This window comes from Lissotriton helveticus, chromosome 3_1, assembly GCF_964261635.1.
Source record: "Lissotriton helveticus chromosome 3_1, aLisHel1.1, whole genome shotgun sequence".
Lineage (NCBI taxonomy): Eukaryota > Metazoa > Chordata > Amphibia > Caudata > Salamandridae > Lissotriton > Lissotriton helveticus.
Window position 1 is genome coordinate 738,751,900 of NC_136061.1, and position 22,192 is coordinate 738,774,091.

At 43.1% G+C, this 22,192-nt stretch overlaps 1 protein-coding gene across 1 annotated transcript in view; it reads right to left on the reverse strand.

Annotated features, from left to right (window-relative positions):
- LOC144824734 (alpha-1,6-mannosyl-glycoprotein 4-beta-N-acetylglucosaminyltransferase-like) overlaps nt 1-22,192 on the reverse strand; it is a 216,543-nt gene that overhangs the window by 62,477 nt on the left and 131,874 nt on the right. Inside the window, exon 2 of the mRNA XM_078683748.1 lies at nt 8,522-8,688. Within this exon, the coding sequence (XP_078539874.1) occupies nt 8,522-8,662 (141 nt within the window). The 5' untranslated portion in view covers nt 8,663-8,688. The remainder of the gene's footprint in view (nt 1-8,521; nt 8,689-22,192) is intronic.

Genomic DNA, 22,192 nt, shown 5'->3' on the forward strand with positions numbered 1-22,192 from the left:
GTTGTGATCACTGTCGGTCCTTTCCGTCACCCTGAAATCCTGTATTGTCGGCCACCTCACTAGCTGGGGAGGCATGGTGAGCAAAAGAATGATGGATTTAACTGAGATCTCTTGAGTGGGGGTGAATGTTTTGGTTTGGTCTGAATTCCATCCATCAATTGTGTGTCTTTTGCTTTCCCGCCCTAAGTGCACCGGGTTTTCCCAGATATCGGTCATGGGCTCACTGTGCCACTGGATTCAAGCTATCCTGGCTGATGAGGGGTGAAACCCGGAAACCAGTCCGAGGCAGTGCTTAATTTGTGCCGGTGCTTTCCGCTGCTGAGCATCGGCACTTTTTTCTCAGGGCCGGGTCTATTGTAGGGGTGGACAGAATTAATCATTCACAAACTTTCAGCCCGGGAAATCCAAATTGATGGAAGCCAAATGCTTTCAATCTAACCCGTTCTCCTCGTTGTGTGGGACCTGTCTTGTTTTCGGGCTCTTCTGGTAAGTCCTGAGCTTGTTTTGACTTTTTATCAAGCCAGGGAAGGGTTAAAGAAACACTGGATTATCGAGGCAGGAGGCGCGCCAGCACCCATTCTTTGTGTGAAAAGCACTAACACTAGACCTGCGAGACCTTGTAGTGGATTGGCTAAAAATGATACAAGTGGAGGAGGAGAGAAATAACACCCATCCCACTGCAGAGAACCATGCACACACAGAAGTGTACAAGTGCCTGGCGCTCTACCCACAGGCTGGGCTGGGCTGTGAGTTCCTACGGTGCCTTCTAAAGTCTGCTCTCCGTTCACCCGAAGTTCACAGTCACCTGACCTGATCATTCAGCGCAGATCCCAAACATCACAGGTCTGAGATTATTTTATTTACATTGCCCTGGACAGTGCATGCAGTGAGAAGGAAACGGCAGAGAAAAGAAACTGAAACCATTCAGCTCAAGTCCTCACTCGCACCTGGTATTAAATGCTATTCACTGCTGGCATGCTCCTCTGCACGAAGGCCATTCTTGCCATACAGGGACACTCATGTAAGGTGCTCTAATATCTTCAGTCGAGATAGCACTATATAAAATGGTAGAAAAAAAACATGATGCAGTTTTATAGCATGAATCCCTTATTTTCACCCCCTCTCACCCTCCGAAACATGCCCAGGGTTCTTCTGAGACTCTACAGAATGCTTCTTAAGAGCTGTATCGTCATGGGTACCATTTTATGCCAGGTGTGATGTCACTTTTGGTGCACAAGTTTGAAGGTGTTCTGGCAAAAATGTCATTCTCATAGCGCTATTTGTTTTGAATGGCGGACTGCGTCAAGAGCATTGCTTATATGGTGATATTTATTGGTGGTAAATGGGCAATGGGAGCGTCCAACAACTGCCATGTCAGTGTGCTGCGCAGAGGAATGGTGTTTTTTCCTTGTTTTCATGCAAGTGTCGCAGTGGCTCCACACACAGTCTTTCCAAGGCTGCTGGCTGTCTGTGGCCCAGTGTGAAAGGTGCACAAACAGGGCACATACCACGCAGGAGAATGCGCTGTTCCTACTATTTGAATCAAACCTTTCAAAATCTGTGAGACATAGTGTAGGCTGCAATTCTTTTAACTTTTGGAAGGGTGAGCTTCAAAAACCCAGGGAAATAATAGCAAAGATGAAACACATCAAATAGGTGGCTTGGGGAGGGAAATCTAGAGATGAGAGGTGGTATTTCAATTAGCCTACTATAATTATATGCACTGTTGAGAAAATAACAGGAAAGTCAGCAATTTCTAACTTATATGATGATGGAGAGAGTGCCTGGATGCAGGGCCTGGTGAGTCAGTAGAGCCTTGTATTTATTACATTGATCTGTGTTTGGCCTCATAGTCATACGTTCAAAACCTTGCGAGGCCATGTAGGCTTTCATCCTCGAGACAATATGACAATTCTTGAGTTAGAAACACCGGAGTGAACATGTGTTTCACAAAAAGTGAGGAACAGAAGCAAGAAAAGGTAGTTCTAATGGATGATAGCAGGGGCATAGTCACCATTGGTGCAGCCGGTACAATGCACCAGAGCCCAGAGGTGGGAGGGGCCCAGTCTGGCCTGCACCACATGATAATATTTCAGAGGGTGTCTGCTCCCAGCATGTGTTGTTCTGCTCTCATCTGTGGATCCTAATGCTGCAGCTTAGTTTAGAAACTTGCACAACACTGGTGAATAAATGTTGGAAGGCATTGCCGAGCTCAGCTTTACTGCTCTCCTGTGATGGCCACAGCACAATAAACCTACAGAGGTATTCTGCTGATTCCAGAGCATCAGGGCATTCCCACTTCTCTGCCAGTGCCGCTCACTTCTAATCCATAGTTCTCGCTGGCTGGGCAGTGGCCCTTTACTCACAGCTCTGATGAGCCACCTCAGCCCTGAAATTGGGCCTTTAACTGACACTTTTATCAGGATTACCAATTGTGATGCCACAAAACATCTTTTGATAGCATAAAACCATTACACAGTTAAATAATTGCTATTGTGTGTCTTGAACAGCACAGCAATGCATTGATGAGACAGGCCAAGAATGATACTGCCCTGCCACTCCTCAACTTTACATAATAAATTACTGTTTAGGTAATAAAGCAGAGGTGTACTCTTTTCATGCTTTCCCTCAGTATCTACTTTTCTTTCTCCCCTTCACACCTCACTTCTTCCCTTCTTTCCATTCTTCCTTCACTATCTGCCTTACGTCCGTGTTTCCTCTTAATCGCCGCCTAGTCACCTTACTCTCTTTCCCTTCACTTTCCTTTCATACACTGTCTGCTCTTCTTCCCTTGCCTTTCTCCTCTTTCAACTTTTCATTCTCATCATGTTCAACTTCAATCTTGCACTCCCAATCTCTGCTTTCCCCACTTCTCCTCACATTCTTTGTCCACTGTACCTATCGTTGCCTTCAGACCGTCCCTCCTTCCTCACTCTCCCTTTTATGTTTTTCCTTCTTGAGTATATATGTATATCCACTCCAGGAATCTGTGTTTGATGGCAGGGTCATAAATTTAAATCTTGATTTGACCACTCAGTCTTTTTTCTTTCTGAGGTCGATACAATTAGTGTCATTGAGCTGGATAACAACATTTTTATTTGGTGTCAAGGCCCCTTCTGGTGAATATGTGCTTTGCAAACATAAACGGTGTCTTAAGGACACAGATATGTATTTTAATTTTTTGTTTTTCAATTTGTTTGCAATATTACCCAGACATTATTCCCTCTGTTCTTCCTTGACCCAGTACCTTTCATGCCATCTTCTTCTTTACTTGTTCTCTCCCTCAGCACCTCCAGCCATGCCTCCTTTCCTCTTTCCATTCGTGTTTCCTTACACCCTCATCCATTCCCCATCCTCCCTTCCTTGGCGCATTTCTTCCTTCTGCTTCCTTTCATTCCATACATTCTTTTTTTCCTGCTCATTCCTTCATCCCTTCTTTAATTTCTTCTTTTCTTACCTTCAACCCTTCATTCTACTTTTCTTCCTCATTTCCTTTTTTCTTTCTATTCATCCATCACACATCATCCACTTCCATTCTCTCTCATTCCTTCTATCCCTTCATGCCTTCCTTTCTCATTCTTTTCTTATTTGCTCCTTCTTTATCCATTACTCATTTAATTACTCACTCTATTACTCACCTTCCTGCCTGCGTTTGTTGCTGTCTTCTTTAATGTATTCCTTCCTTCATACCTTCCTTTCTTTTAAACAGCACAATACAAGCACATTCTCTTTAGTTTATAATGCTGCCCCAGGCCCTCAAATGACCCTACTAATGGTAAATTGTGAGATTTACACACATTTTCTAATTTGGGTTCACTTTTAAGTTGTTGCCATAGGTTTCTCAAATGTTAAAATATGTTCCATTGATTTGTATAGCGCATTAATCAGGTGAGGTCTTCGATACGCTTATGTGTAGAACTAGGTCTTCAGCTCCTTGCGAAACTCAAGTGAGGAGGTAGCTCTAATGTGTTTAGGCTTGTAGATGTGGGTGGGGCTAACAAAGTATGTGGGTGGAGCCACTGGAGGCTGTGGGCGTTGCCAGGACAGTGGGTGTGGCCTCCTTACAAATGTGAGCACCTGCACTTCATATTTTACAAATCAAGCACTGGTCCTAGGTAACCGCAGCCGGTAGTGGGAGTACCTGCCGGGCGGTGACGTGGGGAGGGGGAGGAGCAGGGTGGGGATAGTAATGTATGTATTAGGGAGCTTTACAGGTAAGTAAACATATAAATAAATAAAATGAATTTCGTTGTGTGCACTGCATCACCAAATGCGATGCAGTGCATGCAACGAAATTTGTTTTATTTATTTATATGTTTACTTACCTGTAAAGCTCAGTAATCCATACATTACTATCCCCCACCCTGCCCCTCCCCACGTCACCGCCCGGCAGGTACTCACACTATTGACCGCGGCTGGTCCTAGGTTGCTTGTTTCTGGTCCAGGCAGGACCTGGCTTGGCAGTTCAGTCAGGACTGTTCCCATGAGGCACAGGGGCAAGACTGATTTGCCTATGGCCAGGTCTAAACTGGGGTGGCACGGTGAGCAAATAAATGATGGATTTAACTCATATCCCTTGACTCTGGGTGAATATTTTGATTTGTTCTCTATTACCTCCATCTATTGTGTGTCTTGCTTTCTCGCCCTAAGTGCGCCGGGTATTCCCAGATGTGCGTCCCAGGCTCACTGTGCCACTGTATTCAAGCTATTTTGGCAGATGAGGGGTGAAACCCCGAAACCGGTCCTAGGATGCTTCTTTTTTGGTCCAGGGAAGACTTGGCTTGGCAGTTCAGTCTGGACTGTTCCCATGAGGCACAGGGTGAAGAGTGATTTGCATATAGCCAGGTCTACACTGAGATGGCATGGTGAGTAAAAGATTGATGGATTTAACTCAAACCGCTTGACTAGGGGGTGAATGTTTTGATTTGTTCTGCATTACGTCCATCAATTGTAAGTATAATACAGATTTAGACGCCATGCTGGCTTGCAAAGTGTTAAGAGAAAATCCTATGCAAGGCTGTAATGTTAAAACAATTAGTTTAGTTCAAGCTCAAACATAGATATTTAATGCAGAAACTGGAGCAAAATGAAAGTGTCAGGCGATTTACAAATTTGTCTAATTAGAGTTGATTTTTGGGTTTTCCAAGCATTGAAAAGTAGCCTTTGTCTAGTAGGTCATTGATATTTGCCACAGCCCATACACAGTCCAAATATCTCCAGGCCAGATGTACAAAACTACTTTGTGGTCGCAAAGTCTGCAATCGGCTAAATCACAGGAGTTGCGACTGCTAAATGGCTTGTGCAAATGTATTAAACCCATTTAGTGATTTGGTAACATGTTGGGTTTAGGAAATCATAAGAAATTTCCATTTGAAAGGGCCGTGTTTAGGGTGTCCCTTCCAAACAGTGATTCCTTCTGTTAAATATTAATGTTTTGCGACTGAATTCTAGTCACAGCCAAAAACAGTAATACTTTACCACTTCCTCAAGGAAGGTGGTACGCCATTCCCTGAGGGACCTTTCTCCTTTGAGGATATTAAAAAAATATATTTTTAAGAGTGGGCAGTGGCTTCTCTTAAGAATCGAAAGTAAAACAGTTCATTTTTTTCTTTTGAAATGTATGTTTCCTTTGAGTAAATTTGGTTGTATTTCAAAATATATATTTTTTGCATTATTTAAAAGCAATCATAGACATAGTGTTCTCTGATCGCAGCAGGCCACCATCCCTGTGATGGCTGTCATTCCTAATGGGTTGCAAATTGCGATCTAGCTCACTAACATTCATAAGCTCTGTTGAATTGCGACACACTAGTAATAGTGTCTACATCTGGTCCTAAGCTCTAGATAAGTGCACAGGTGACAATATCTTGAAAAAAGTTTTGAATGTGCACTCCGCATGCATTGGGCAATCACAGTCACAGCGCTATACCAGTTCAAAATGTTGATCTCTGCGTGAGAGTAAGGCCATTGAATATGTGGGATATACAGGAATTTTGTGGATACCTGGTGCAGATTTTGCAGTGCTGGCATTTACTCACAAGTTAAAAGCTGGCCAAGGAAATGTGATCTTCTTTTGCCTAATATGATTTAATACCCATTTACTAAGTGTATTGTCAGCAGTCGAGAAATATATTAATATGACTGAGAGAGCACAGAACAATGTAACATAGCTACAAAATACATTGGGAGATATGCAGCAAAGGAATCAGAGTGTGTCCAAGGTTGTGTAAACAGATACCTGAATGTGATTATGAGGAGGGATTGGCGGATGAATGAAGACTTGACACACAAGTGGCCCGCCATCACGACCTCAACATCATCTCCTACGCCGACGACACCCAGCTCATGCTCTCCCTCACCAAGGACCCACCCACCATCAAAACAAACCTCCACGAGGGAATGAAGGCCGTCGCCGACTGGATGAGGAGCAGCCGACTGAAACTGAACTCGAATAAGACGGAGGTCCTCATCCTCGAACCCACCCCCACAGCCTGGGATGACTCCTGGTGGCCGACCACACTGGGAACAGCATCGACACCCACCGACCATGCACGCAAGCTAGGATTCATCCTCGACTCTTCCCTCTCCATGTCTAAGCAGGTCAACGCCATCTCCTCTTCCTGCTACAACACCCTCCGCACGCTCCGCAGGATCTACAAGTGGATCTCGATCGAAACAAGAAGAACGGTGACACAGGCCCTCGTCAGCAGCAGACTGGACTACGGCATTGCACTCTATGCAGGAATCCCAGCCAAACACCTAAGACGACTACAACGCATCCAAAACGCCTCCCCCCGACTGATCGTCAACATCCCCCGCTGCAGCCACATCACCCCCCACCTGAGAGACCTACACTGGCTCCCCTTCGACAAGAGGATCTCCTTCAAGCTCCTCACCCACGCATACAAAGCACTCCACAATGTCAGACCAGTCTACCTGAACAGCAGACTCAGCTTCTACACCCCCACCCGCCAGCTCCGCTCCGCCAGCCTCGCCCTCGCCACTGTCTCCTGCATCCAACGAACGACCTCTGGCGGCAGATCCTTCTCCTACCTCGCCGCCAAGACCTGGAACACCCTCCCTACCCACCTACGGCAGACCCAAGACCTACTCGCCTTCAGAAGACTCCTCAAGACCTGGCTCTTCGAGCAGTAGCGGCACCCCCCTCCCCTCAGCGCCTTGAGACCCTCACGGGTAAGTAGCGCGCTCTACAAGTACTCTGATTGATTGATTGAATATTAGCATGATCGCAGCTATTTCACAAACTAGCAAAGGTAAGCATTATAATATCAGCATGTCTCCACATCTGGAAAATGATATTTCTGAGAAGGAGTATGCTTGTGCCCAATGTGGTCTGTTACAATGGCAGTTCTTGTACAAGAGTTTGCATCTCCGATCAGACAGCCGCCTCGCTGCGCCAACTACTTCAAATGTGAGTGAGTTGCAAATAAATGGTAGTGATGTCAGCAGGTGAGTGGTGCTGAGCAGGAAGGCAATCGGTATTCAACTGGGTATGTAACCCCTTCACGATGGCACTGCAAGTTTGGTAAGACTCATCATAACATTCATTGGCCATGAGAACCTCCCAATGCAGACTGTCACCCCATGTGTTAGCGTGGAGCCGTTATCACACGCTGGGTGATTCTGAGGTGAAATCCCCTGTGCAGTGTGGGTTTCATGCTCATATTTGGGGGCTTGGCACTGCTGATTCTCAGGGGATGTAATATAATGTAATGTAAAAAGTTCTTATATAGCGCGGCCTTCACTCCAAGGAGCATCTTGGCGCTTTAGACAGGATAGGCAGAAAGTGGGGAGTCTAGCTGATGGTAGTAGGAAATCTGCGTATTCAGATTAAGCTTTTGCACATGGTGTCGGATAGGTTGAATATCCATGTTTTTAGGGTCTTTCTGAAATCTGTTTCTGATTCAATTTGGCGAAGGGACGGCGGGAGAAGGTTCCAGGCCTTGGAACCCAAGACTGCCAGAGCCTTTCCTCCTCTCGTTTTTAGTTTGAAGTTAGGGATGGTGAGGAGGTTAGCATTTTGGGATCTCAGGTTACGCGAGGGGATGTGGGGATGTAGGGATGGGGGGTCCAAACTCTCCAGGAGGTTAGCAGCAGCTTTCATTTTGGGGTGGGGGATGGTAATCAGTTCCCGGCACCAAGTCTCACCCCCACTTCATGGCTCTATCCCAGTGCTCTATCCTCATAAAAGCAAAGGGATTACAATCCCAATACCTCCACAAACCCCTTCCCTTTAAGAACCCCCTCTTCTCACACAGTGACATTTATTTAAATGTTGGTAGGCCAGGCCTCTCTGACTACTTGTTTGCATATCAAAATAGAAATATATATGGCAAAACAATGCATGCTAGATGACAATATTTAAATGAGAGTAAAAATTCATTCTTCCCAAAGCAATTTTTCTCAAATTTCCTTTGCAGGAGTAGTATCATGTGCTGAATACATGACCCATCATATATATGTCAATGGCATGATGCTGCATATGCAAGACCACCATTACCTGTATCTCATATTCTTGACAGAAGTCTTTGCGATTGTAGTTCCTGTCAGTGACCAATACTATGATGCAGACCGCGAAAAAAGTTAAAATAGTTGTCAATCTTCGGACGAAGGCATATTTAGTGAGTTTCCCCAGTTTCATTGTGGATCCTCTTCTTTCTTGCGACCCTGAAATATAATTATGCAATTAATCATTGAGTTTACTGTAATGTTCAAATATTTACTGTCTAAATAATACAGCACTTTCAGATAGGTCACCAGTCACAAGGCGTTTCACCTCTCCTTGTGCCTTGCTCTAGGGACTGTAGACGGTACATTATATAAGTGTAGGTCAAAGGTCGTGAAAATCCGACTCAGACGTTTGGATCAAATGAAGGGTGAAAGACAGAGGTATCACTGGTGGCCTGTCTTTTCCTTATTCTCTGAACTATATGGAAATCTGAAGGTGCATCATCAGTCACAGCGAAAAACCCAAACAGCATAGAGCTATAAACTGACGACTAGGAAAATACGTAGTAGGGTATGATAGAAGCATAAACCTTCCCCGCTATTCATTGATAATCCAAGATAGCAGAAGTTTCCTCTGAAACCCAACTAGAAAAACTCCTTATAGAGAGTGCTGACATAACTTAATTCCATTGAGAGAAATATGCTTTTATCCTGCTTGGCGGATGGCCGTTGGCCTGTGAGGTTATCAGCAACTCTGCCCTGCTACCTTTAATTCCCCTGTCTCATGTTGAAAGCCTGGTATCTATCTATCTATCTATCTATCTATCTATCTATCTATCTATCTATCTATCTATCTATCTATCTATCTATCTATCTATCTATCTATCTATCTATCTATCTATCTATCTATCTATCTATCTATCTATCTATCTATCCATCTATCTATCTATCTATCTATCTATCTATCTATCTATCTATCTATCTATCTATCTATCTATCTATCTATCTATCTATCTATATATATATATATGAAATTAGAGCTCCTCCTCAGCACGCTCTGCGCTCGCAGACACCGCCTCCACGCCAGCAATAGTGAGGAACGGACCAACAGAGTCAGCAAAGATGTTTTATTGCAAAAACAGAACCAGTGACGCGTTTCGAGCTGAAAAGCCCTTGTTCACGCTGCAACATGTTTTGACATAATCATGCTTTTTTATATGCTTTTAGTGATGACATCACCGACCCCTAGTGGTGATCACCAGTACATAACAAATAGTGAAGATATACTATCGCTGTTAGTCTTTCTTTGCTTTTATAGCACATAGTACAAGGAGAAAATGCAATTTCTGGTTAAATCCAATTACATTTCATATTGTTGTATTAAAAAGGTTTACTAAACCTCAAATATTGTAAGATGTATATCTATGTGCAAAACAATGCATTATAGCAGCGAAGGTTAAAGTGCAATAAGTGTATAAAAAAGTGCATAAGTGAAGAAATTTTATAAGAGGTACAAAAAGGCAGGGAAGAGCAGTGTTACCATTAAAGCAGAGATACCAAATACTACATATTGATTTACTATTTCAATGTCATAATTTCATAAATGATTACATTATATAGTAAGAGGTTCTCAAAAAAGTTATTAACGGTAAAAACATGTATCAAAAAATGTTAAAAACGAGAATATGTAAAAATAGTACCATATCTCATATATATACAAATACAATCCCCTACATGAAAAAACACAACTGCATAATATCAAAACCCCTATATACAAACAACCATGAAAAACCAACATATACACACACTTTTTTTCTTCTCTGTTGTTATCTAAGTTTAAACAGTGTAATCTAAATGTAAGACTAAACATAAATCAAGACCTAAACCATCAGATGTCAAAATAAATACAACACTGTAAAATATCAGTAGAATAGATTGAAGTCTATAATTGGAAACAGTACTCATGAATTCTTATCCAGACAACACAGAGATAGTTTGACCAAAATTTCGGTACTAAGAAACACAGCAATATGGCCTACCATAATGTGACTAAAGTATACTGTGCCCTCTAATAGGGAACCTAACTAGAACACATATGAAGAGAAATACTGGGTGTATACCTATTGCACTGAGAAACTGCAACCCTGAACTTAGATATTTATAAGTAATGGTGCATTTCTTCAATGTTGTTAAGCCCATTAGGCCAACGGCTATCAAGCTCAAGAATAAATCGAGACTCAAGTTTTCTTAGCTGTAGTTCCTGATCACCCCCTCTTTTTAAGCCTGGCACAGCTCCAATGACAAAGTAACTGAGATGTTTTAAATCTTTGTTATGTACCCGTTTAAAGTGACGGGCAACCGGGTACGTATTGTCACTATGTAATATAGCCCGTAGATGCTGCAATATCCGGACATGCACCTGGAGCTTAGTGCTGCCAACATATCTAAGCCCACAGGTGCATGCCAGAACATAAACAGCATGATCTGTCCTGCAGGTATAGTGACCAGTAATCGATTTAGGAGCTGTACTAAAAGGGGTAGAGTAGTGTGTAGTGGTAGTACCGAATTTACATGCACGACAACTAGTGCATCTGAAAAAACCTTTTGTTGGGCGTAACCAAGGCTTTTTCATTTTTAATTCAGGGCTGTCTTGTCTAGGGAATTGCCCATGGTTTTAGCCCGTCTAAAAGTAACAGTAGGGGTAGTAGGAAGTCTGGAGTTGAGTATAGGATCACTCAAAACTATTGGCCAATTTTTATTTAGAATGGACCTAATTTTTCTGTCCTCTCTATTGTACGTAGTGATTAGGCGTGGGCATTCCAACTGAGACTCGGTATTATTGGAGTCTTCAATATCAGGCCTAGATATGGGAAAGAGACTTTCCCTAGATCTGGATAAGGATTTGTTTATAGCTGTGTTTAAGATAGAATCTGAATAGCCCCGAGCTTTTAATCTCATCATTAGGTCTCCTAAACAATTGTTATAGTCTTCGGGGGAGCTACAAATCCTTTTAAGTCTCAAAATTTCACCATACGGAATTCCTGAAATGGTGTGTCTCGGATGCATACTAGTGGCGTGCAATGTAGCATTACCCGCTGTCACTTTTCTGTGTAATGTTGTGTGTAATGTACAATTAGTAACATATACTTCAACATCTAGAAATTGAATTCTCGTTTTATCAATATGTGCTGTAAAGTTCAAGTTGAGAGAATTGTTGTTAATATCTTGAACGAATAAAAGGGCTTCTTCTTTACTGCCTCTCCAGGCAATAAATATGTCGTCAATATACCTCAAAAAGCACATCACATTTTTCTCCATCCAAACTTTGTGGCGTGTGTTGAGGACCTGCTCCTCCCACCAGCCGACGTGCAGGCACGCATAGCTGGGAGAGAAGCAGGCCCCCATCGCCACTCCTCTTAATTGTCTGTATATTTCCTTACCAAAGGTGAAAAAATTGTTGCGCAAGCACCATTCTATGAGGCTCGAAATGACCTTGTTATGTTCATAATACATAATTTGTCTGCTGGAGAGGTAATGTTGTATGGCAGAAAGCCCTTGTATATGGTCTATACTCGTGTATAATGCCTCAACGTCTAAAGACATGAGCCACATGTTACTGTCCCACTTGATGTTAGAAATTTTTGTGATAAAGTCACTAGTATCCCGGAAAAAGCTAGGGAGATTTTTCACAAAATCCTGGAGGAAAAAGTCAATATATTCCCCCACTTTCTCACCTACGCTGCCTATGGCCGATACAATAGGCCTGCCAGGTATAGGTTGTACATCTTTGTGCACCTTCGGGATAAGGTAGAGAGAGGGCAAAATAGGAAAGTTAATGTACATGAATTTGTGTTCTTCAGATGAAATTAGACTCTCTCTTTTCCATTGACTTAACATCTTGTGAAGTCTAGAAGTAGCATTATCGTATTCTTTTTGTGAGGCTATAGTGTAGCATAGAGGGTCTCCAAGCTGGCGTTTTGCCTCCTTAATATAATCTTGTTTGGGCCAAATTACCAGATTGCCTCCCTTGTCTGATTGTTTTATCACAATGTCTGGATTCTCTTCCAATTTCCTCATCAACTTGTTATATGCACAGTTTGTATGTATCTCTTTTTTTCGATGTTTGTTATTTACTTGTGTGTAAAGTTTTTTAATGTCATTGGTAACACAGTCATTAAATGTATCGATCGCATCCTTAGGCATCAAAGGGATGAATTTAGATTTACTGCGAAAAGGACTTAAGCCAGCACCTTTTTGGGCAATGGGTACTCTTTTTAAACGATTTTGTGTTGCCTCTTCGGATTCTGATTCCAAATCATTGTTGGAATCCATCAATTCATTCGCATCCAGAAAAGTATGGGTGTCAGAAGCACGTAATTCATGTAATTCAATGGATTCTGTTACTTCATTTAGGTCATGTGATTTGTTAAGATCTTTAGCAGTTTGTAAAGCGAAATGTTTTTTAGTTTCAGCTTCCTTATGAACCGGAAGAGGTCCACTCTGGTCATGGCGTAGTTAAGGCTTTGTACAGGTGAAAAGTTCAAACCTAATGACAGCAATTGTTTTTCAGCTTTATCTAGGGTGACGTTAGAGAGATTGATGATGGTGTTGTCACCTAACGACGTTTCACCCATGTTTTTTTCTTTTTCTTTTGTTGTTGTTGCTGTGTTCCAGCGCTGTTTGCACCTGCGCCGTCGTGCTTTGCGGCGTTGGTTCCTCCTTTGCCTGCCTGAACATTGGGTTGCCATGATCTCAGAGTTTGCAATCTCTCTTCCACCACAAAATCCATTTCTTGCTGGAGATTGAACGCTTCCAGTCCCATTAAGTTTAAATCCGAGCATGTGGAGCCGGATGATGATAATTCAATACTAGATGTGCTTGTTATAGATGAGGTTTCGTAATTTCGCTCAGCCCCATTGTTATTAGAAGAACCTGATGTTGCTTTATCTGCACTTATGACTGGATTGATATTGCTGGTATTACCTCCCATAGCGTTTTTCTTTTTGGTGTAGGCTGGTCTTTTTGCTGTGTTATATTTTCGCGAAAACGTAAAAATCCTGCCGTAGCGATAATCGTCGGCATCACAAGTGAACTTAGTGGCTTTTCTGATTTTGATTCTTTCCTCATGCTTGCGTAGTTGTTCGTTCATATTCTCCATTAATTGTTTAATTTCTGATGGTTCTTTGCAAGCATTAATTTCTATTTCCACAGTTTTAATTTTTTCCAACAATTTTGCTCGATCGCTCACAGCATATTTAATCAAAATGCAGACCAAATTCATAGATGCCGCTAGGTTGCTCTCCCCCCACTCCCGCAGCATCGCCGGGTCCGGATCATCAAAGCAAGGCGCCAATATGAGACGCAACCCACGAGGAACACGACCAACTTGTTCATATTTGCTTAGGGATTTATGCTCCCACCATTTTGTACATTCGGCTTTACGCAGTTTTGTTAATTCTTTGAATAAATATTTCAAATCCCTTGCTTGAATAGTATTGCGATCGCCCTGCGATGGTGCTTTGTTTTGACCAGGGGGATTATCAGTTCTGTCAAATAAAGTAGGAGCGGCTTCCTCCCGCAATTTGTCGATTTCCTCTTCATTCATGTTGTTTTTTTAGTTCTGTTATATATTGTATAAATAACCAGCAGGCAAATGTAATTCTTCCGCCCGCTAATATCGCTGCTTAACGACTTCACCACCGGGTAGTATTTCGTTGAAAGAACTCACCGCTTGTAGATGGCGGGAACTGCTCCGTGTCCCGCGTCCTCCGACGCGATCCTATGGGGCTGCTCCAACCGCCAGTCACAGTCTCCGTGAGCTTCCAGTTCACCTGGGGACAGCCGCTAGAATTCCCACTCGAGAATCAGCAAAAGTTGATTTGAAAGCGGCTGTCGGCTTGCGATGAAGGGGTCCGTTACGGAAGCAAATCCACTTCCGTTCAATATGAAATTAGAGCTCCTCCTCAGCACGCTCTGCGCTCGCAGACACCGCCTCCACGCCAGCAATAGTGAGGAACGGACCAACAGAGTCAGCAAAGATGTTTTATTGCAAAAACAGAACCAGCGACGCGTTTCGAGCTGAAAAGCCCTTGTTCACGCTGCAACATGTTTTGACATAATCATGCTTTTTTATATGCTTTTAGTGATGACATCACCGCCCCCAGTGGTGATCACCAGTACATAACAAATAGTGAAGATATACTATCGCTGTTAGTCTTTCTTTGCTTTTATAGCACATAGTACAAGGAGAAAATGCAAATATATATATATTTATATATATATATATATATATATATATATATATATTCCACAAAGATGCTCCCTCTGATTGCACTGGGCCCCGCGGGAATTGGCGTACACGCCGGCGGAGCGCGCCGGTATTCAATATTTTCCAAAAAGTCCCAAGTAACGTGCGCTCTCAATAACGCAAAGCAACGCCAGGAATAGTTTCAGGGTGTTCAATCCTCTGACAACATGTTCCGGCTGTAAAGCCTTGCTCACGTCAAAGAGAATGTGCATAGAACAAACTAATAAAGCATTTCAAACACCCTGTGATCATTGACATAAACATAGGACTGGAATCCATCCTTGTATTTCCAAAGGTAGCGGCAGACATCTTGTAGTATGCAAAAAACATTATATAGTATTCCAAAATACAAACATATTCATGTTAGGGAAACTCATTGACTAAATAAACCTTTCAATTGAAATGTTCCAACCGTACTAAAATTTATCGTGTCCTTGTCTTAACTGAAAAGAGCGTCCTGATATGCACTGAAAAGGACACTATTCCGCCTCCCGCTGCACAATGTTAACATTATAAAGTATTGGATCCAAATGCTTGTCATTGAAAACATGTGTATGCATTATGTACATTAAAGCAAATCTGCATGATATGCGCCGATTGGCGTCGCTGCTCTTAATGCTGAAACCTTGTTCGTTTTTACTGTGCGCGGTATCTAAAGCGCATGTCATATCATCCGATTTCTGGACCATGTAGTTCTAATAATAGTTTGCACCCAATCAGTGGAACATCAAGTACTAATGCCTGGCAAAGCGTCAGAATACAGTCATATGTTAATATAATCACATACCTCTGCGTTAAGGCATAGTGCCTGAAAATGTAGCGAACCAAATATGAATTGCAACCGCAACACCAATTATCATGTAAAATACCACAATGTCCATATTATGACAAGGCAATCGGTCCCACACACTGATATGTCAGTAATCGTGCATGTCTGGTCTATCTAGGCTGTGGCACATTACCTAAGTAATAACATCCCCAGGAATATAATGGACCTGATTACTTATGAGTACAACACCAGTCGTCATGTAAAATACAACAATACCTTAGTTGAGGTATAGTAGTAGGTTTCACAGGCAAATGCAGCATTTTCCTATCATACAGTCAAATATTTACAGTGCTTATTGTGCATACAATACAGTGCTTGTTGTGCATACATACAACTCTTCATCTCCCATCCAAATGATGAACAAATCGTCAATATACCTCCACCACTTAATAACATGCTCCAGGTATCCTGCACGCACAGGCAGTGTTGGCAAAGAGCTCCTGTTCCTAGCTCCCCATGAAGAGGTTCACTTCACTAATTGTATTCCATTATATATTTCTTTCTAAGAGACGAAAAGGAAGGGGCCCAACCATTGTATCCACTTTCACAGGCACTCCTACCCTTTTCAACGTTGACTCACCGAGCACGCTAGCACAGATGAGCAGTTTCAACACCCTGTCATCAGTGATGTAATTTGAGATGTCATCAGTGATGTCACTGACCATGTCATGAATAATGTAATATGTGACATCATCAGCAGTTCATTGCGGGGGAGCGAATTATAGTTAGCTGAACTAACTATAACAGTGGAATTTCTCGGTTTTGTACGAGTGAAATGTCCAACTAACTATAACGTCCCGAAAACCTTTGTTTTTTTTCAGTGAATTTCTAAGGTTTTTTAAATGCTAATTTCTAACTATAACATGCCAGAAACCTATGGTTTTTTCAGTGAATTTCAATGTTTGTTAAATGTTCTTTTCTAACTATAACATCCCTGAAATCTATGTTTTTTTCAGTGAATGTCAAAGGTTTTTTAAATGCTAATTCCTAACTAAAACATACCAGTTGTGTTTCCATAGTGGTGGAGAAAGGTGAGCATGGCCTCTGAAACACCTCTTAGCAATCCCACTGTGTGGGATTCACTGGAGGGAACAGGAGGAGCAGTTAGCCCCCAACATTTAACCTTGGGGCCCAACTATCCCTTTTATTACCACCAGTAAGTCCCACACAGCAGGATTGCTAACTTCTTATATCAGGCCCACCCCCTCCCTGCACCACTGTGCAAATGGGCCCCCTAGCACGTTGTAAATTGGGGGATTAAGTTCCCTTGAATCCTGAGGGTCCCTGGGGGCCAACTAGCCCACCAGGAACCTCCAGTAGGTACCACAGGGTTGCATTGCAGAGAGGTAGTCCAAGGTCACGCCCCTTTGTACACCTCTCTGTGGCACTTACTGGAGGTACCTGGTGGGCTAGTTGGCCCCCCAGGACCCTCAGGATTCAAGGGGACTTAATCCCCCAATTTAAAACACGCCACAGGACGTGTTTGCACACTTGTCACATCTAACCCTGCCCCCCCTTCACCAATGTGCAAACTCGCCCCGTGGCATGTTTTAAGTTGGGGAATTAAGTCCCCTTGAATCCTGAGAGACCCTGGGGTCCAACTAGCCTACCAGGCCCAAGACCTACCTTTTTGCCAAATTTGCTGTAATTCCGTTCAGCAGTTCGGGCTGTAGCTTTGCCTAAAGTTTCCTAGGGAAATTAACATGGGGAAAATGTGTTTTGGGACCCCCTTTTTTCTCAGCCCCCGCTTGATGAATCACCCTCAAACTTTCAAGACAATAGCTGACTGGAGCGCCCTACTAGTTTTGTAAAAGTTTGCGAAGATTCGTCAAACGACGCCAAAGTTATTGGGAAAACGAAAAAATGCTTTTCCTATGGAAACTAGGTCCTAACTGTAACTACCTACTGGCGACCGCCAGTTGGTTGGTTATATATATATATAAATATATATATATCCAGCCAGAAAGCCGCTATGGACCCCTGCCGCTCACAGCAGCGGGCCTCGGACGGGATAGCGAGTCCCTATAAATCCACCACTCTGCTTCCTCGATAAAGAAAGGATTGTCCGGGCCACTTCTGAGTTGAAAGCGTCTTTATAGACGCTTTCAACTGTCAGAAGAGTACCTGAATTCCTTTGAATCCGTGGGAGCCGACAGCCGAAGGAACTTTCTAAGAAGAGAAGCTCCCAATTCCCAAACACCCCTGGACCCAGAGAACTCTAAGCCCAGGAACGAGGGGGAAAGGGGAAGTGGATAACAAAGAGAGACTGCCACACAAGGTCCTTCTTTTCTTCTTCAAACAGGAAAGCAAATCATTACTACAGTTCCAACACTTTTTTGGGTTCTCTACGCTCAACTACCTTTTCAATTAGGTACCTGTTTGTGTGTGGACATTGCCCCTCTCTGTGAATTGATTTTAAGTATTCTCGATATTTTCAATAAAGGATTCTGCATTCAGAGGAGCAGGGAATTCCTTAAGTAGGTAAGTACTCCATGCACTGACGAATAAGGTGGTATAATATTGTATCATTCATATGCATATAAAGTATATACCCTACTATACTTGACGTTTTCGATTCTCCAGAATACAGTCTCTTATCATTGTCCAAAAGTTCAAGGAGAATAACTAAGTACCTGAAGCGGACTCAAATCTTGCCACCTTTAATTCGCTGGGTACTGCAGCAAAAGACCAGCAACACTGTGACACCAATTTTGGGGGAAAAGTCTCTAGGACATGAAGCTGCTGAATTCAACGGCAACGGTTTAAGCAAGAGAGTCTCTTACCGTCTGCAAGAAGTTCAGCACCACAGATAATTGGTTCACCTCCTACCGGGATTTCATATTGGCAAGGAATCTTCTCGAAACCACTGGAACTCAGGAACATGAGGGAAACCCTCCTTGCCAAGAAGCACTGGGAGAAGGGAATTAACGCTGTGAATAAACCCTTGAGAGAATTCCGGTCCCGAAGGACACAAAACGAGAACAGAAGCGGTTCTAAGGACGCGCAATTTCAAACGCGTCCAACCGCCAGAGAATGACTGTTGAAGTGCGCCGCGTGAAACACGCGAGCGCACGAAATGGCCGCCAAGAGTTTTAAACTAGAATGTCCATGTTCTAGAACGGTGGCACAATCAGGAAGAGAATCAGTGGAATGACTTGCATCGGAATCGCGCTACCCTCTGTCTCCAATTGCAAGCAGAGAGCGAAAACGCGAACCCAGAACTAACCTTAAATATTGGATTTGAGACTGGGCTACCGATATTCAACTGAGATCTGACAGTGCCCCCCACCAAAGCCCCCTCTCTAGGCTTCAGAGGATGAGTCTTCTGAAATTCTGCTACCAATCGCGGGGCATGAACATTCTTGCTAGGTTCCCACGATCGATCTTCAGGACCAAAACCTTTCCAGTCAACAAGGTAGAATAAACTGTCCCTTCTCCACTTTGAGTCCAAAATTCGCTTCACCTCAAACTCTTCTGCAGAATGAACTTGAACTGGAGCTGGAGGAAGGGAGCGTCTGAGATTAGGTGGATTTCGTTTAATTAAGGAAACATGAAAAGTGGGATGAATTTTCATGGACTTGGAAAGAGCCAACTGAACACTGACTGGATTCACCATCGTAACCACTGGATAGGGACCCACAAATCGAGGCTGAAACTTCCTGTTCCCAACCAGCCGCATGTAACGGGTGGAAACCCAAACCAGATCCCCTACCTCAAAACTTGGACTCTCCTTACGTTTCTTGTCTGCCTGCCTCTTATAATCTGACTTTGCTTTTGAGAGATTAGCTGAAGCCGACTGAAAGGTCTTATGTAAATTTTGAATCACCTCCTCAGCTTCTGGGACCTCAACCTCAACTCTACCCACTAACATGTTGGGATGCCTGCCTGAATTAAGGAAGAATGGGGAGTAACCAGTAGCTGAATGAACAGAGTTATTATAAGCAAACTCCGCTGTACTCAATAGAGAGGGCCACTCTCCCTCTTGATCCATCAAATACATGCGAAGATACTGCTCCAAATCCTGATTAACTCTCTCTGTCTGACCATCCGTCTCCGGATGGAAGCTGGTGGACAAACGAGAGTCGACTCCTAATCCTTTCAAGAAAGACCTCCAAAATCGAGAAACAAACTGTGATCCTCGATCAGAAATGACTATCTTAGGAATTCCATGCAAACGCACAACATGCTGGACAAACAAGGTTGCCAATTGAGGAGCTGTGGGTAAACCTTTTAGAGGAATGAAATGACTCATCTTAGAGAACTGGTCCACAACCACCCAAATTACTGAATAGCCCTGACTGGATGGTAATTCTACAATAAAATCCATTGAAATGGTATGCCAAGGGGAGGGAGCTACGGGCAAGGGCATAAGTAAACCTTGTGGGGCCTGTCTAGAACTCTTTCCCTTCACACACTGCTCACAAGTGGCGATGTGCTGCCTCACCTGCGCGATCATGCCTGGCCAAAAATAGATCCTCTTCACCAAATCAAGGGTCTTAACTGCTCCCTTATGACCGGCCAATGGATGATCATGAAACTGTTGGATGATTTCAGACTGTAACTCTTCAACTGGGACGAACAACTTCCCTTGAAAGTATGGTTTCCCATCCTTGATTTCTCTTTCTGGACCTTCTGAAATCCAATTTGTGCATTCGCTTCTTTGGAAGACTTCTCGAATACGCTTTTCCAAATCATCCTCGACCACTGCAGCGACAATCTTCTCCTGTGGGATGATATAGCCCTCTACCATCTTTTCAGTCACATCACCCAGACTTAAACGTGAAAGGGCATCCGCCTTCCCATTTGCCGCTCCTGGTTTGTATGTCAAAACAAAATCATAATCCGCAAAGAAAAGGGACCATCTCAACTGACGAGGCGAGAGAGTTCTGGCAGATTTTAAAAATTGCAAATTGCGATGGTCAGTGAACACAGTAACCACATGCTTAGCTCCAAGCAGATAATGTCTCCAAATCTTGAAAGCCTCTTTTACTGCCAAAAGTTCCTTATCTGAAATTGAGTAATTCATTTCTGCAGTGGATAACTTTCGTGAATGATAGGCCACTGGATGTAACTGACCAGTTTGTTTCTGTCGTTGAGATAGAATACCTCCAATAGCCAAATTTGAAGCATCCGCTTCCACAAAAAATGGTTCTTTCAAATCTGGGTGCTGCAAAACAGGTGCTGAAACAAATGCCTCTTTTAATAATTGAAAAGCTTCTTCAGATTCTTTTCTCTAAACAAAACGTTCATTCTTTTTCAGTAGACGAGTAATTGGACTTACTTTCTCAGAGAAATTCTGAATGAACCGCCGATAAAAATTGGCGAATCCCAAAAAACTTTGTATCTCCTTGATGGATTTTGGAGCTGGCCAAGATCTTATTGCTTCCAACTTAGAATCATCCATGTTGACACCTTCAGGGGATAAAATAAAGCCCAAAAATTCCACTTTGGCAGAATGAAAAACGCATTTTTCCAATTTTACAAACAAATGATGTTTTAACAAACACTCCAAGATGACACGAACATGCTGAATGTGTTCTTCCAAATTGTTAGAGAAAATGAGAATGTCATCAATATAGACCACAGCAAAGCGATCAAGAAATTCCCGTAGAACATCATTTACAAAATGTTGGAATGAGGCTGGGGCGTTACATAAGCCAAAAGGCATTACTTGATACTCAAACAGCCCCAAACGAGTGCGAAATGCCGTCTTCCACTCCTCGCCTTCAGCCATTCGCACCAGGTGATAAGCCCCCCTCAAATCCAATTTGGTATAAATACTCGCGCTCTTCACTTGGTCAAGGAGCTCGGAAATGAGAGGTAATGGATAGCGATTCTTCTTTGTGACCTGATTTAAGGACCGATAGTCTATGCAAGTTCTCAGGGTTCCGTCCTTCTTAGGAATGAAAAAGAGGGGGGAAGACACTGGCGACTGAGAGGGTCGAATGAAACCACTTTCAAGACTCTGCTCAATATATTTCTTAAGATGTTGATTCTCCGGTTCCGATAGAGCATAGATGCGACTACACGGTAAAGTTGCCCCTGGCTCCAACTCAATGCGGCAGTCGTACTCCCTGTGAGGAGGTAATTTTCGTGCTTCTTTTTCATTGAAGACTTCCTTTAAATCAAGATAGACCTCAGGAATTTCGGGGACTTCCACTGTGCAGATCATAGGTATTTGATTAGCCAAACTGGAAGACATGGTCGGCTGTAGATCATCCAATTGATCATGAAAGCAATGTTCTGTACAAAATTGCGAAGTCATCTCCACAGTACGTCTTGCCCAATCGATCTGTGGGTTATGCTCCGTGAGCCAGGGGAGGCCCAAAATCATTTGGAACTGCGGAGCGTCAATTAAGTTAAAACTGATGTAACTCCGATGACCACCGGGACCCACCACAGTAATAACCTCTGTATCGAAGACTATAGGTCCAGATGATAACTCAGTGCCATCCACTGCTCGCACAGGTTCTGGTTTCAATTTCCTTTCAAACTGTATTCCCACCAGTTTAGCAAACTGTATGTCGCAGAAGTTACCAGTTGCGCCGGAGTCCAACATCACTGAAACCTTTTCCTCACGAACTCTA